This window comes from Rhea americana, unplaced genomic scaffold, assembly GCF_003343005.1.
Source record: "Rhea americana isolate MKP2758 unplaced genomic scaffold, rheAme1 scaffold_334, whole genome shotgun sequence".
Taxonomy (NCBI): Eukaryota; Metazoa; Chordata; class Aves; order Rheiformes; family Rheidae; genus Rhea; species Rhea americana.
The window spans coordinates 701,754-713,135 of NW_028186462.1; the positions used below are offsets into that span (position 1 = coordinate 701,754).

At 62.3% G+C, this 11,382-nt stretch overlaps 2 protein-coding genes across 6 annotated transcripts; both read right to left on the reverse strand.

The window, feature by feature from the left end:
• Window positions 1–291: 291 nt before the first annotated feature.
• On the reverse strand, window positions 292–6,812 carry KLHL30 (kelch like family member 30). 5 transcript variants are annotated; one of them, XM_085311189.1, is made up of 8 exons: window positions 6,766–6,812; window positions 5,221–6,123; window positions 4,770–4,938; window positions 4,255–4,341; window positions 3,700–3,855; window positions 3,363–3,551; window positions 2,522–2,667; window positions 292–1,556 (listed from the first exon to the last, which is right to left on the reverse strand). In XM_085311189.1, the coding sequence occupies exons 2-8, from the start codon at window positions 5,992–5,994 to the stop codon at window positions 1,305–1,307; spliced, it is 1,773 nt and encodes a 590-aa protein (XP_085167315.1). In that variant the 5' UTR covers window positions 5,995–6,123; window positions 6,766–6,812; the 3' UTR covers window positions 292–1,304. The 5 variants fall into 5 exon arrangements, 4 of the variants coding, with proteins under 4 accessions (XP_085167315.1, XP_085167314.1, XP_085167316.1 ...); XM_085311188.1 differs by having other exon boundaries at window positions 6,714–6,799; XM_085311190.1 differs by having other exon boundaries at window positions 5,221–6,023; window positions 6,766–6,785.
• Window positions 6,813–8,199: 1,387 nt separating this feature from the next.
• ESPNL (espin like) lies at window positions 8,200–10,494 on the reverse strand. Its single transcript, XM_085311203.1, has one exon. It carries the CDS (start codon window positions 10,492–10,494, stop codon window positions 8,200–8,202), a length of 2,295 nt encoding a protein of 764 aa, XP_085167329.1.
• Between the last annotated feature and the right edge of the window lie 888 nt (window positions 10,495–11,382).

Here is an 11,382-nt window from a genome sequence, read left to right on the forward strand (position 1 = left end):
CAGCCCCGGCCCCGGCCCCACTCCGGCCCGGCCCCGGCCCTGCTCCGGCCCCGCGGGCGGTCTCTTCCCGTCCCCGGCCGCTGGTGCCAGCCCGGCAGCCGCTGTCCATGTTCTGTGCCGGGCCTGGGGAGGATCCTTCAGCTTAGGAAAGATACAACCCAGGGAGGAGAGTTTAGTGCGTGACATCCCCAGGGGGGAGCAGCCGCATCAGTGGGTTCATCAGCTCTTCTGCTGGGGCGCTCGCAGTGAACCCGGGGATCCCCCGCGGCGCGCGGGCCAGCTGCGAATGCCTTCTTGTGGGTATTTAATGATTTCTAAAACTGTACAAAACGCAATCATACAGAACGGCTTAATGCAAAAAAGTGGTCCTCGCGGAGCCACCAGATCCCGGGGGTCAGCCTCAGGCAGCCGGCCGCGCTGCTGGGGAAGCGTCACCTCCTGCTCACCCCGTCCCTGGGCTTGCCCCAGCAGCGCGGAGGATCCAGCTGGATACCCGACACGCTCGGGCCGCAGCAGAGCAGCTGAGAGCTGTTCATCTCCTGCCTCAGGGAGCCAGACTGGGTCTGATGAGTCAGTCCCTGCAAACCAGGGCTCGACTGGCCAGCAAACGCATCGCTGGGTGTCGAAACTTTGCCCCAGTCATCCTTCCTTTTCCAGATTTGGGATATCAAAAGCAATTGGGGATGGGGTTGCTACAAACAGCAGCGCAGCCACCAGAAAAGAAATGTCATCTTCTGGGCTCTGGTGTTATGGCCAAACTTTGAGGGCTGTTTGCCCTTTTAAATACCCTAAAAGTTTTGGAGTTCTGGGGGGGGGGGGGGCTTTAAAAAAAGAGCAGTAACCAAACAGAAGAGTGTTTGTGAGGAAAAGCCTGGCTCCCCTCAGCAGACTATTTCACATCTAGAAGAGGTGGGAGAGAGGTGAGAGTGCTGGGAGAGCTCAGCTTCATCGGGCAGTGGCGCAGCAGGGCCACCGCGCTGCCCTCTGGGCAGATGGGCTCTCCGGCTGCCCTGCTCCAGCGCGGAGCAGAGCCTGGAGCCATCGTTGACTGCATTTAATTGGGTATTCAAGGCTTCACCTCTCCTGGTGGATGAGCCCAAGAGGAAGCCTGGCTTTTGCATCCACGGTGAAGAAGGCTGAACCGCTTGTGGGCAGCTGCAGATGTTGGGAAGAGGGTTTGGCCTGAGCAGTGCAGAAACGCTGTGCCTGTGTATAGCAAAACTAACCCACAAAATCCCCTCGGACCAGCCCTTCCCCTCCCAAATGGTGGATGAGCTCGTTCAAGCTGCAGGCGCCAGGCTCTGCTACCACCTGTGGTCCCCCTCAAATGCCTCTGTCCACTTTGAGGTGTCCATGAAGATGGAGGAAGAGCTGTGGAAGAGCCAGGGGCAGGGCAGGGGGCCCTCCCTCGTCCAGCGGTCCTTGGTGCAGTCGTACACCTCCATCTCCACCCGGTAGTCGCCGTCCATGCCTTTCCAGTGGCCGCCCGTGACGAAGAGCCGGTCGCCTAGAGGCACCATCCCGCCGTTCTCGTGGAGCGTGTGGAGCAGCTGTACCTGCGGCAGGCAGGCACCAGCTGTGGAGCTCGCCCAGCGCATTGCACCCAGGGGTGGGAGCCCCGCATGGCCCGGTAGGAGGGCGTTGCACGGGAAAGGGCCCTCCATGGCGAGCATAAACATTACAATTATAACCCGGTGCAATTTTTCACCAGAGCCAAGGCCACACATCTAGGTGCAGGGGTAGCAAGCACTGGGCTGGTGCTGGGGGCAGACAAGGCAAAACAGGGGCGAATTCAGCTTCATAGGGCTTAACGGAGTGGTGGGCTGAATGGCTCGCCGGGAGGGAGAAGGAGGCGCTGGAGCCCGGCCGGGGAGCCGAGGTGGGGGGGCAGGGGGCAACAGCTGCAGGAGGAGCCGCCACCGGTCCTGTAACTCAAGCCGGGCAGGATCCCGGTGCCTGGTGGAGCTCACCCAGCTGCGCCTCGGCGTCCCCATGCTTCAGCAGGCCGTGATGACAGAGCCCCAAGGATCTGCCACCGCTGCCTCAAGCGGTTGGAGGAAATGAGTTTGCAGGGGCTCAGCTGATGTGGCTGAGCCCCTGCCTCTTGGCAGCTCCCCGGGTGACCGGTCACCCAGCCGCTTTCCCAGAGCTTTCCAAAACCTTGGAGGTTGATGGACATCTGAAAGCCTCAGCGCTGTGGGGGAAAGGGTTGGCCTGGCCATGAACCAGCCAAATCCAATTTGGCTCTCCTGCCAAGGGATGGCACAGCCTGTACCCAGACTTTGCAGTTTTTCTGCCTGTCTTCTCAAGGTTGGCCCCAGAAGCCCTCTTGTCTCCTCCTTCCCTCTGCCCTTACGTTCCTCAGACAGAGTAAAAGTCTTTAGAGGTCTGACACCTAGATCTTAACAGATGACTAAAAGCCACTCTCTGCGTTTAGACCTGACCAAGTGCAGATCAATCTGGTGCCCACATCCTTGGGCTCCCAGGACAGTGGGGCTTGTCAGGTTCCATGCAGCCCTACCTTCTGCCAGATGTTTGCCTCCGGGTCGTATACGTAAACCTTCTTCGTGTTGTCACCAATGAGGTAGATGAGCCCATGCAGGGAGGCACAGCGTGGGGCCGAGAGGTACTTTGGGATGAAAGGGGATGTAATTACACTCCATAAATCTGCAAGGAACAGCCGTCAGCATCATGTTAAAGTACTTCAGACGCCTGGCTATTAATGCAGCTATGGCTCAGCGACCAAAAAATTCAGCACTGACCCCACAGTTATTTGAAGAGAGTGCTTAAAAGAGAGGTGACAGATTGGCCAGGAACAAGGGCGCCTTTATTACCATCTAAGCCAATTTTCTTGTGTAAAATAGGCAGGGAGTTGTTCATACGAGCTATATGGGATGGTAGTAACCACCATGGGGCTAAGCAGGAGCTGACTGAGGAGGTGTAGTTTATCGAAGGGATTTTTTTTTTATCTTTTCCCTCCCCATTTGAGGAGCTGCCTAGAAGTCACCCCAAGGAAAGAGGCTGGGCGTAGTGTGGAGGCCAAATGCTGAAACCTTCTAGATGTATCTTGGACCAGCACCATAGCTTTGTCTCCAGCTCTGTCTCTGGCTCCATCTCCTGCTGCTCCTGTCTAGACTCCTGGGATGGATCCTGGACCTGATCCATCCACTTGCCATGTCCATGGCTGGTGCTGGACTCATTAGCAGCACCTAGCTATGCCCATCCTGTCCATAACCTGTAGGACCTTGTCCCATTGCTGAGGCACTGCCTGCACTGGGCTACTCTCGGCTCCTGGCACGGCTGCGCTCTGGCTGCCCCCTGTGCACTTTATGAGAGATGCCAGTGTGGGGCCCCGTGCGTACCTCTGACGGGGTTGTAGCACTGCAGGGTCAGGGCGTTGTACTTGACGGCGCAGGAGCCGATGAGGTAGAGCTTCCCCAGGCAGCCGGCGGCTGTGAAGTTGCTCACGTACTTGAGGGCCGGGCTAATGGCGCACCAGCTCTTGTTGTAGGGGTCATAGCACTCTACTTCCACGATGTCCACCGTGGTACCTGTGGGGTGGCAAGGATGCTGCAGTCCACCTCGGCCCAGAGCAACGGGTGCAGAAGGGTGCCCCCTGCACCCGCCGAGCCCCTGGCAGCAGCCAGGGGCTCCTTGTATCGCGGTGTCTGGACTCATCAGCAGCCCAAGCTGCCTTACCACCAATGACATAGATCTCGCCGTTGAGGACAGCGCTGGTGTGGTTTGTCCGGGCTTTCAGCATCGACGCGATGGGCTTCCAAGCACCATCCTTGAGGCAGAAGCACCAGGCCTGGGTTGTCGACCATGTGTCGTTCCGGGAGCCCCGGGAGCCACCTATAGAGGGAAATGCCCAGCCGTGGGGAGGGATGGGGTCAGACTGGGCTTGCCAGGATCCCCTCTAAACACACGCGTCTCCTGGGCATCCCTCCTGGTTTGTCAAATCCACCCAAGTGAAAAACAATGAGAGGGCTCTTGCTCGCAAAGGTCTGCTCCCAGCAGACTTGGGGCAAGGCATTGGTGTTTCTGCCCCACTTGGGAAATTGCTGGGACCCACATTCCACCCATGCTGGCCTGGAGGGATGTGCACTTTTGCAGGGCAGCCCTGGCCCCACACCAGCACCCTGGCCCCATGTCCCAGCCTCTACCCTCCTGGCTCAGTGTGGGTCTCAGCACCTGCTCCCTGAGGTGATAGTCAGGGTCCCCCTGCCTCAGCTGGGACTCCCTCTCACCTACCCGTGACGTACACGTCGTTGTTCAGAGCCACCAGGGAAAAGCCCCATTTGTTGTAATCTGGGAAGTCAGGCAGAGCCATCCATCTCCCTGAAACACAGCAAAGGCAAGGGATAAGGCCGTGGCCTTGGGACACCCTGTGTCACATCATGATGAGGAGCTTGGAGATTTGGAAACTGCAACTGGGCTCAACTCTCACAGACTCCTGATCTTGTTTGCTTTATTTATTCATTGCTGTTGTGCAATTGGAGGCACTAAGGGGTCTGGGTGAAATGTGAGACATTCTCCTCCTGAAGAGCGGCAGGGGGGCTGCTGTTGGGAAGGGTGAGCTGGGCAGGCAGATGCTGATGCCAGCCATGCTGGGGCATGGTCTGGGTGGGAAGGAGTTGGGTAACCACACTGGTCTGCTCTGCAGCAGAGTCTGGCCCAGAAGGTAGATTTGGGGCAGACTACCTGGTTAATTAACCTATAAAATGTGGGGGGATTCAGAAGCCCTGTCCCTCACCACAAGCACTTACTACTCTTGGGGTTGTAGAAGGCGAAGTTCCTGGGGTTGGCTGGCACATCCAGCCCGCCGTCATCATCTCTGTTCTCTTCCAGGACCCGGCCACCGACCACCACCAGCACTTCCTCCAGCTTCTGTGGCAGAGCAAGGGGCCTCTTCTGGGTGCTGGAGCTGCTTCCCCCCTGACAGCAGAGACCAGGACAGTGCCATGAGGCTCCAAACCCTGCTCCTGGCTTGTCACTCCCTGACTAATCACTTCTTGGCCCACATCCAGCCATGGGGCTAAGGACAATAATACCTCCAGTACTGGCACCTCCCACATGCCCCTGTGCTCTTTGGACACTTGTGATCTCCTGGACAAGCATTTATGCCTTTTTACCTGTTCCTTACTGAGTTTCAGCTAAAAGCATCCCCCCCCCCCACGCTCCCTGGCCAGGCGGTGAGGGAAAGCAGCTGCCACTGACCGTGGTGCGGTATCTGGCGATGACAGCCTTGCTGGCATCTGAGTCACGGACGAGCGGCTCAGCGGTGAGCAGGTTTTGCAGGTACTGGTCTGGCAATGAGACAAGGTGGGCCAACTCCAGCAGCTCAGGCAGGAACTGGGCTCTGGGCCCCGCGTCGTAGCGTACCCAGCGCAGCACGGCCTCGACGAGGCTCTGCTCCTCCTGCACCTGCAGCTGGTCGTTGGAGAGGTAGATGGCCAGCCTCTCCTTGGAGAGCTGGAGGAACTCCTCCTGGCAAGAGACAGCTTCGAAGTTCTCCTGCAAGAAAGACCAAGCCTTGGAGGACACCTCGGGGCAGCCGTGGCTCTCTCCGAACTCGCAGATACCTAAGCAGTTTGTGGCGTCCATCTGCTGCCGGAGGTAGCGGCTGCAGACTTTCTGGATGGTGGGGAAGTGGAGCTGGTTCGAAGTGCGCATGAGCCCCTCCACGTTTGCCTGGTTGATGGTGATCTTTCCTGTGTAGGCAAAGTCAAGCAGCATCTCCATCGCACTGGGGTCCACCTCCTTGATTTCCACCCGGGCAGTGATGCTCTCGATGAAGTTGCCGGAGAACATGGCATCGAAGTAGTGACTGCAGAGGGCCAGTACGCCGCGGTGGCAGGGGAACTCCCGGTCGCCTACCAGCAGCGTCACGTCCGAGAGCTTGGGGTTGGCGCGCAGGCGCTGCAGCCCCTCCAGCACGCTCTGGGCATGCGATGCGAGGCAGAAGTCAAAGTCGTCCACGTTCCTCACCATGGTGCTCAGGTCGACGGCCAAAGCTGTGCCTGCGGTGAGGGTGCCTGGGGGTGCCTCGCTTGGGAAACTGTGGGCTGATGCTGGCGTAACGAACCCTGGGAGCAGCAGATGAGTGTGGCGAGGGTGTCCCTGTGAGGAAAAGGCGGTGACAAGTCCCTCCCTCTGAGCCTGCATGCGCCTTCCTAAAGTCACCCGCATGATTTATGGGCACCAGCTGAGACAGGATGAGTGTTTGCAACAATGAGCTGTGCACCGTAGACGGGTTCTCTGCCCCGAGAACTCGTGGCCTGAGTCATGGGGCTGGGTCACACTCCGACGTGTCCTGGGCAGCCTGGCTGCCACCATGACCTACTTTTCAGGAGGGTGGAGAGAGGCAGGAGGGTGGGTTTGACACTGCGTCAGCCCGCAGCCTGGGATCCGGGCCTGGGACCCCCCCCACCCCGAGACATGAGAGTCCCTGCCTGCACCCCCCGCGGTGTCCGGAGGGGGGCCCGTAAGGAGCAAAACCCCACAGTAACCCTCCCCCCGGCTCCGGAAAGCATCCCCCCCCCGCCACCGAGGCTAGACGTGGTGCCTGGTGTCCGACACAGCCTCCTGGCCGGGTGCCCGCACCCCTGCTCCCCTCCGCCCCACGGGGCGCACGGCGTGCTGTGCTCAGTCTCCAGCCGGGGGTCCGGCTGGTGCGTCCCTCCTGTGATGGCTCCGCATGCAGCACCCACCTGCCCCGCTCCTGCCAGGGCTTGGCACCCCTCGGAGCACCCGCTGCCTCACCTGTCCCGCGCGGTCGGGAGCGGTGCGGCTGGCGTCCGTGGGCTGGGGAGTGAGGTCCCCGTCAGAGCCGGGATGGCAGCTGGGGCTGGGCCGGGGGGGCTATATTTAGCCAGCGCTGGGACACTGGTCTTCCCCATCCCCCTGCTCTTAAAGGCGCCCTCAGGGCAGCAGACAAAGCTGCCCCGATGCTGCCCACCCTGCCTCTCCCTGGACTGGGCCAGGGCTTTGATGGCATCAGGCTTGACTAGGGGCTCTGCTGTGCTGGAGAGCGGCTGGGGCAACCTGCGCGCCGTGGCTTGACAGCACCAGGGTCGTGCAAGCGGGCTGTTTTCTCGGGGAGCTGGCAGCGGGCAGCCCGCACCGGCAGGAAGAAAAGCTGCCCTGCTTTTCAGAGGGACACCCGAGGGCGCACACAGGGCGAGCATCCCTCCCGGAGCAGCAGGACCTGTGACGCCGGTGCACATGGGCACGAGGGCGCGCAGGGGAAACCGCTCCCCACATCCAACCCGTCCCTTGTCTCCACTTCCAGAGATGTTCCTCCTCTCCTGCTATCTGTGGCTGGTGACACTGGTTGCTAAATATAGGCCGTTATCTTGCTCCTCAGAGCCGACCGCTCTCCCAGCCCTCCACAGGGGTGGCTGCAAATAAATCACAGCAGCTGTCTCCGTAGCACCCAGGCGAGAGCCTGGGCCAGGGCCAAGGCAGCGGGTTGCTGCTATGGCAGGAGGGCAGGGTTGGTCCCATCTCTGCCTCTGCCTCAGGCACAGCCAGCGCTCAGGGTGGTGATGCCATCCCTGTGCGTTGGGTGGATTTTCCCAGCTTCTCCCTTGGCAAGAGGAGGACACGGGAGTCTGTCTAGGCATTCAGGCTGGGAAGGATGGGGTGATCCTCCAGCTTTCTCCATCACCTCAAAAGCCTTGAACTACCTCAGAAAGACATTTGGTCTGCACGGATTTTTTTTTCACGAGACAGCACTGAAATGCATTTATTAAGCCTGCAGTCCCCATGGAAACCGAGCCCTTGTGCAAAAGGCAGCGGGAGAAAAAGGCAGCGGGAGCACTGGTAGAACACACCCAGATGTAAACCACCACCTCTTCCCTCTCCATGCCAGCTGCCTCATGCCTTCATCTGCTGCCTGCCTTGCAAAAAAATGAAATAGCAGAAAAAGCAGCAGTCTAGGAAAGGCTGCTAAAGGCTCTGAAAGCAGGAGGTACTTAAATCCCTTGGATCCTGTGGTTTTGGGGTGCCTCAGAGAAGGTCATTGCTGGTCCCCGGCCCTCTTGTGAGAATGAAGGTGTCTCAGTTCTTCTCTACCTATTTGCTTCAGCATGGGAAAGGCACAACAGGGGAAATACCCCCTCCACCTCTGAGGCAGTTTTTGCCCAGCCATCTCCGAGGCAGCACTGCGGACCCGGCACCTCAGGGCTGCCGGCCTCACTCCTCGAAGCTGAAGATCTCTGCTTCCTTCTCCTTCCAGAAGGCGAAGCTGCGGTCGATGTACCTGCAGATCTCCTCGTTGCTGACGCCGGCGAGAGCGGCCCCGCAGCCCGGGTGATGCCGGGGCAGGGGGCTCTGTGCCGGCGTGCTGGCCATGGGCTGCCGAGGGCTTCCCGTGGCACCCCAGCCCGACCCCAGCCAGCACACAGAGCTCTTGGTGCTGCCAAAATACCTCGCCTTGATATCTTCGAAGCTGTCTTTCCAGCCTCGCCGACCGACATTGATCTCATCCGTCACAGCCCGGTGGAAGGCGCGCACCGTCTCCCAGCTGTGCCGGCCCAGGTGGTCGAACACCTCGAAGCAGAGTAGGTGCCGGCCCCGGCGCTCTTCCGGGGAAAGGTCCTGCTCCAAGAGGCGGAAATAGCCCAGCATGAAGAGGTCCAGGGTGAGGCTGTCGTAGTCAGCCGGCGCTCCGTTGACGTAGGGCAGGAACTGCTCTGGGGAGTAGGTACCATGCTGACTGGGAGGCTGCTGCTGCGCTGGACCGTGGGAGGTGACGTCTGTCCAGCTGCCGATGAGCTGTTGGATGGCGTTCCTCTGATGGGCCAAGTGGCCTACTTCGGCCGTCTCCCCCAGCGTCTTCTCCGTGGACACCTCATCTGCTTTGGGGCCCCTGGCGCCCTCCCTCTGGGCCCGCTGGGACTCCAGTGTTTTCCTGGCCGCGGTGCGCAGGGACGGGCTCTCAGCAGATCGCTTCCAGTGGCTCAGGAAGAGCATCACGATCCGCTCCTTCCTGAGGTTCGCTGACTCTGGCACTGGCACCGGAGACCCGCTGGTATCGGAAAACCCTTCCTCGCAGCTGATCCCTGAATCGCTGGCCGCCTCCGTGCCGCCGGACTCGCTTTCCCCTCCAGCCGGCTCTCTGAGGCCGCTTGGTGCCTCCCGAGATGGTCCCTCATCCCTGTTCCCACGCTGCCCCGCGGCCACCGCCGGGCTCCCCAAGGCCGGGCTGGATGCTGGGGCCTCGAAGGCACCACGGAGGCTGCGGACGGAGACGCCGCACTGCCGGATCTCCCGCTGGGCCACGCTGCCGGTTGGCGCCTGGGGCCGGGCGGGCGCGGGGGCGGCGGGCGGTGGGGGCAGCGCGGCCCGGGCCCCCTCGGCGTTGGCCAGCAGCAGAGCCAGGCTGCTCACCACGCCGGCCAGGCGGCCGCACCAGAGGGGCAGCGGCTGGCCCGGCGCCGGCGGCGGGCTCTGCACGGTGATGCTGAGCAGCGGGGCGGGCAGGAGGGCGCGCAGCTCCTGCGCCAGCCGCTCCAGCTCGCCCTGGTACTCCTCGCCCCGGCGCCGCAGGCGCAGGCTCTCCACCTGCCACTCCAGCTGCGCCAGGTCCGCCTCGGTCAGCAGCTCCCCGAACGGGCCCAGCACGGCGTCGCGGGCCGCCGAAAAGCACCACGTGCCCAGGCCCTGTGGCGAGGTGCTGTGAGAGGCTCGCACTGCCCCGGTGTGGGAAAGTTTTGCTGGATGGGCAAAGCCGGGGCGAGCGGCAGGCGCCCGCTGGCCCCCGCACCCTACCTGGCCTCCCGCGGCGGTGTCATCCACCAGGCGGGCCCGCAGCCGCCGCACCATCACCTGCCGCTTCCACTCGGGGATGGGGCGGCCGTGCTCGTCGTGCGTGGGCACGAGGGCATCGACGTCCGCCGGGTCCGTCCGGGCCGAGGGCGGGCTCCCGCGCCGGGGTGCTGCCGGCTCCGGTGTCCCTGCCTGCGTGGGGGGGGGGGGCAGATGCAGCACATCACTCTCCGAGCGCTCGTGCCCGGCGTTCCGGGGGCCGCTCCCCGTCGCCCTCAGCCGCGGCTGGGTCCCCGCACCTGGGGTGCACCCCAGCACCTGCAGGTTGCACGCCGGGCCAAGTGCGCCCGTGCCGTGGCCGGCCCGCTGGCAGCACCGGCAGAGGGGGCAAAGCTGCCCGTCCGGTTTTGGGAGGATGTAACCAATGCAACAAACTGTTCGGAAAAGGAAAATGGGCTCCTGCTCCCCGTGGCACAAAACTGGGGCTCGTTCCCCCTGCCTGTGGGCCCCCAGGCACTCTGCTCTATGATGGCCCCCGAGCAGACGAGAAGGAGCGGACCAGGGCAGAGGGGGGAAGCTGCAGGCCCAGACGTGGCACCGCAGCAGGCACGGGGGACGTACGGGGTCTGTGAACGGTGCTGGGATCCTGGCCCGCTGCACGGGTCTCCTGATCTTCAGCTCTGCCTGGAGCGATCCGCTGGACTCGCTGGGCTTCATCATCCCGCCAGACTTGGTCACTGGTGAGGAGAGTGAGACAGGCCCCACGTTAGGAGTTAACACGAGGGGATGCTGGCGGAGCGCGGCGGGACAGAGGCCAGGCTTTGCGCGTCGCGGACGCCCGCGCCACTGAGGATGCACGGGGAGGCCTCGCGAGCGAGCAAAGCTGTGCCCGTCAGCGTAACTCTGTGCTCCTCCGGTTTTATCCACATGGTTATCCCGGCTCAGCAGTCTGGGGGACCAAGAGCTCCCTCAGCCGATGCTGCCGCGGCATCGCTGCCTGCCCGCCCCAGCTCCGGGCTGGCTGCCAGCGGGGCCCCGAGCCCCAGCACGTCCCCCGGGGGGGGTTGGAGTGAAGAGGACTCATGGGCTGCGGGCGGCCATGCAGCAATGGCCCCTTCTCGCAGGGCGGCTCGCGCGCGCCCGCTGCGGACCCATTTGCCGGCAAGCCTGGGGGAGTGCAGGGGAGGTGAGAGGGATCCCCGGCGGGGTGCGAGTGCCCCCCAGCACTGCCAGCTGCCTCCTGCGCCGGGGGAGTGCTCGTTGCGGCAAGGCCAACCCGGTCCTCAACCCCTGGGCAGGTTTTGCAGGGGACAGCGGGCGACTCACCACCGCGCTTTGCTTACAGCGTGGGCAAAGGAAGCCTCAGCTTTGCCTGCCGTTTGCCTGGCAGATTTCCTACCCGGCTGAGCCCGGGTGTCCTTACACAGCCGGCACGGCCGTGGCTACCAGATCCACTTTCCTGACCTGGTTGGGCAGGTGCCAGGCTTGCAGCGTGGCCGCCACTGGCCCTGTCGCGGCTGGCACGCGCGCAGCCCTTCAGCACCCTCAGCAAAGCGGGGAGCACATACGTGCTTCCAGTTTCAAGGCAACCTGGAAAAGTAAGTGGCT

Coding starts and splice junctions, on each gene's coding strand:
- ESPNL (XM_085311203.1), bottom strand. CDS start 10,494: ATGATGAAGCCCAGCGAGTCCAGCGGATCGCTCCAGGCAGAGCTGAAG.
- KLHL30 (XM_085311187.1), bottom strand. CDS start 6,192: ATGCGGGTGACTTTAGGAAGGCGCATGCAGGCTCAGAGGGAGGGACTT. Junction 3,552..3,699: donor CGAGATCTATGTCATTGGTG/GTAAGGCAGCTT, acceptor GCCACCCCACAG/GTACCACGGTGGACATCGTG. Junction 1,557..2,521: donor AGGCAAACATCTGGCAGAAG/GTAGGGCTGCAT, acceptor TGCCTGCCGCAG/GTACAGCTGCTCCACACGCT.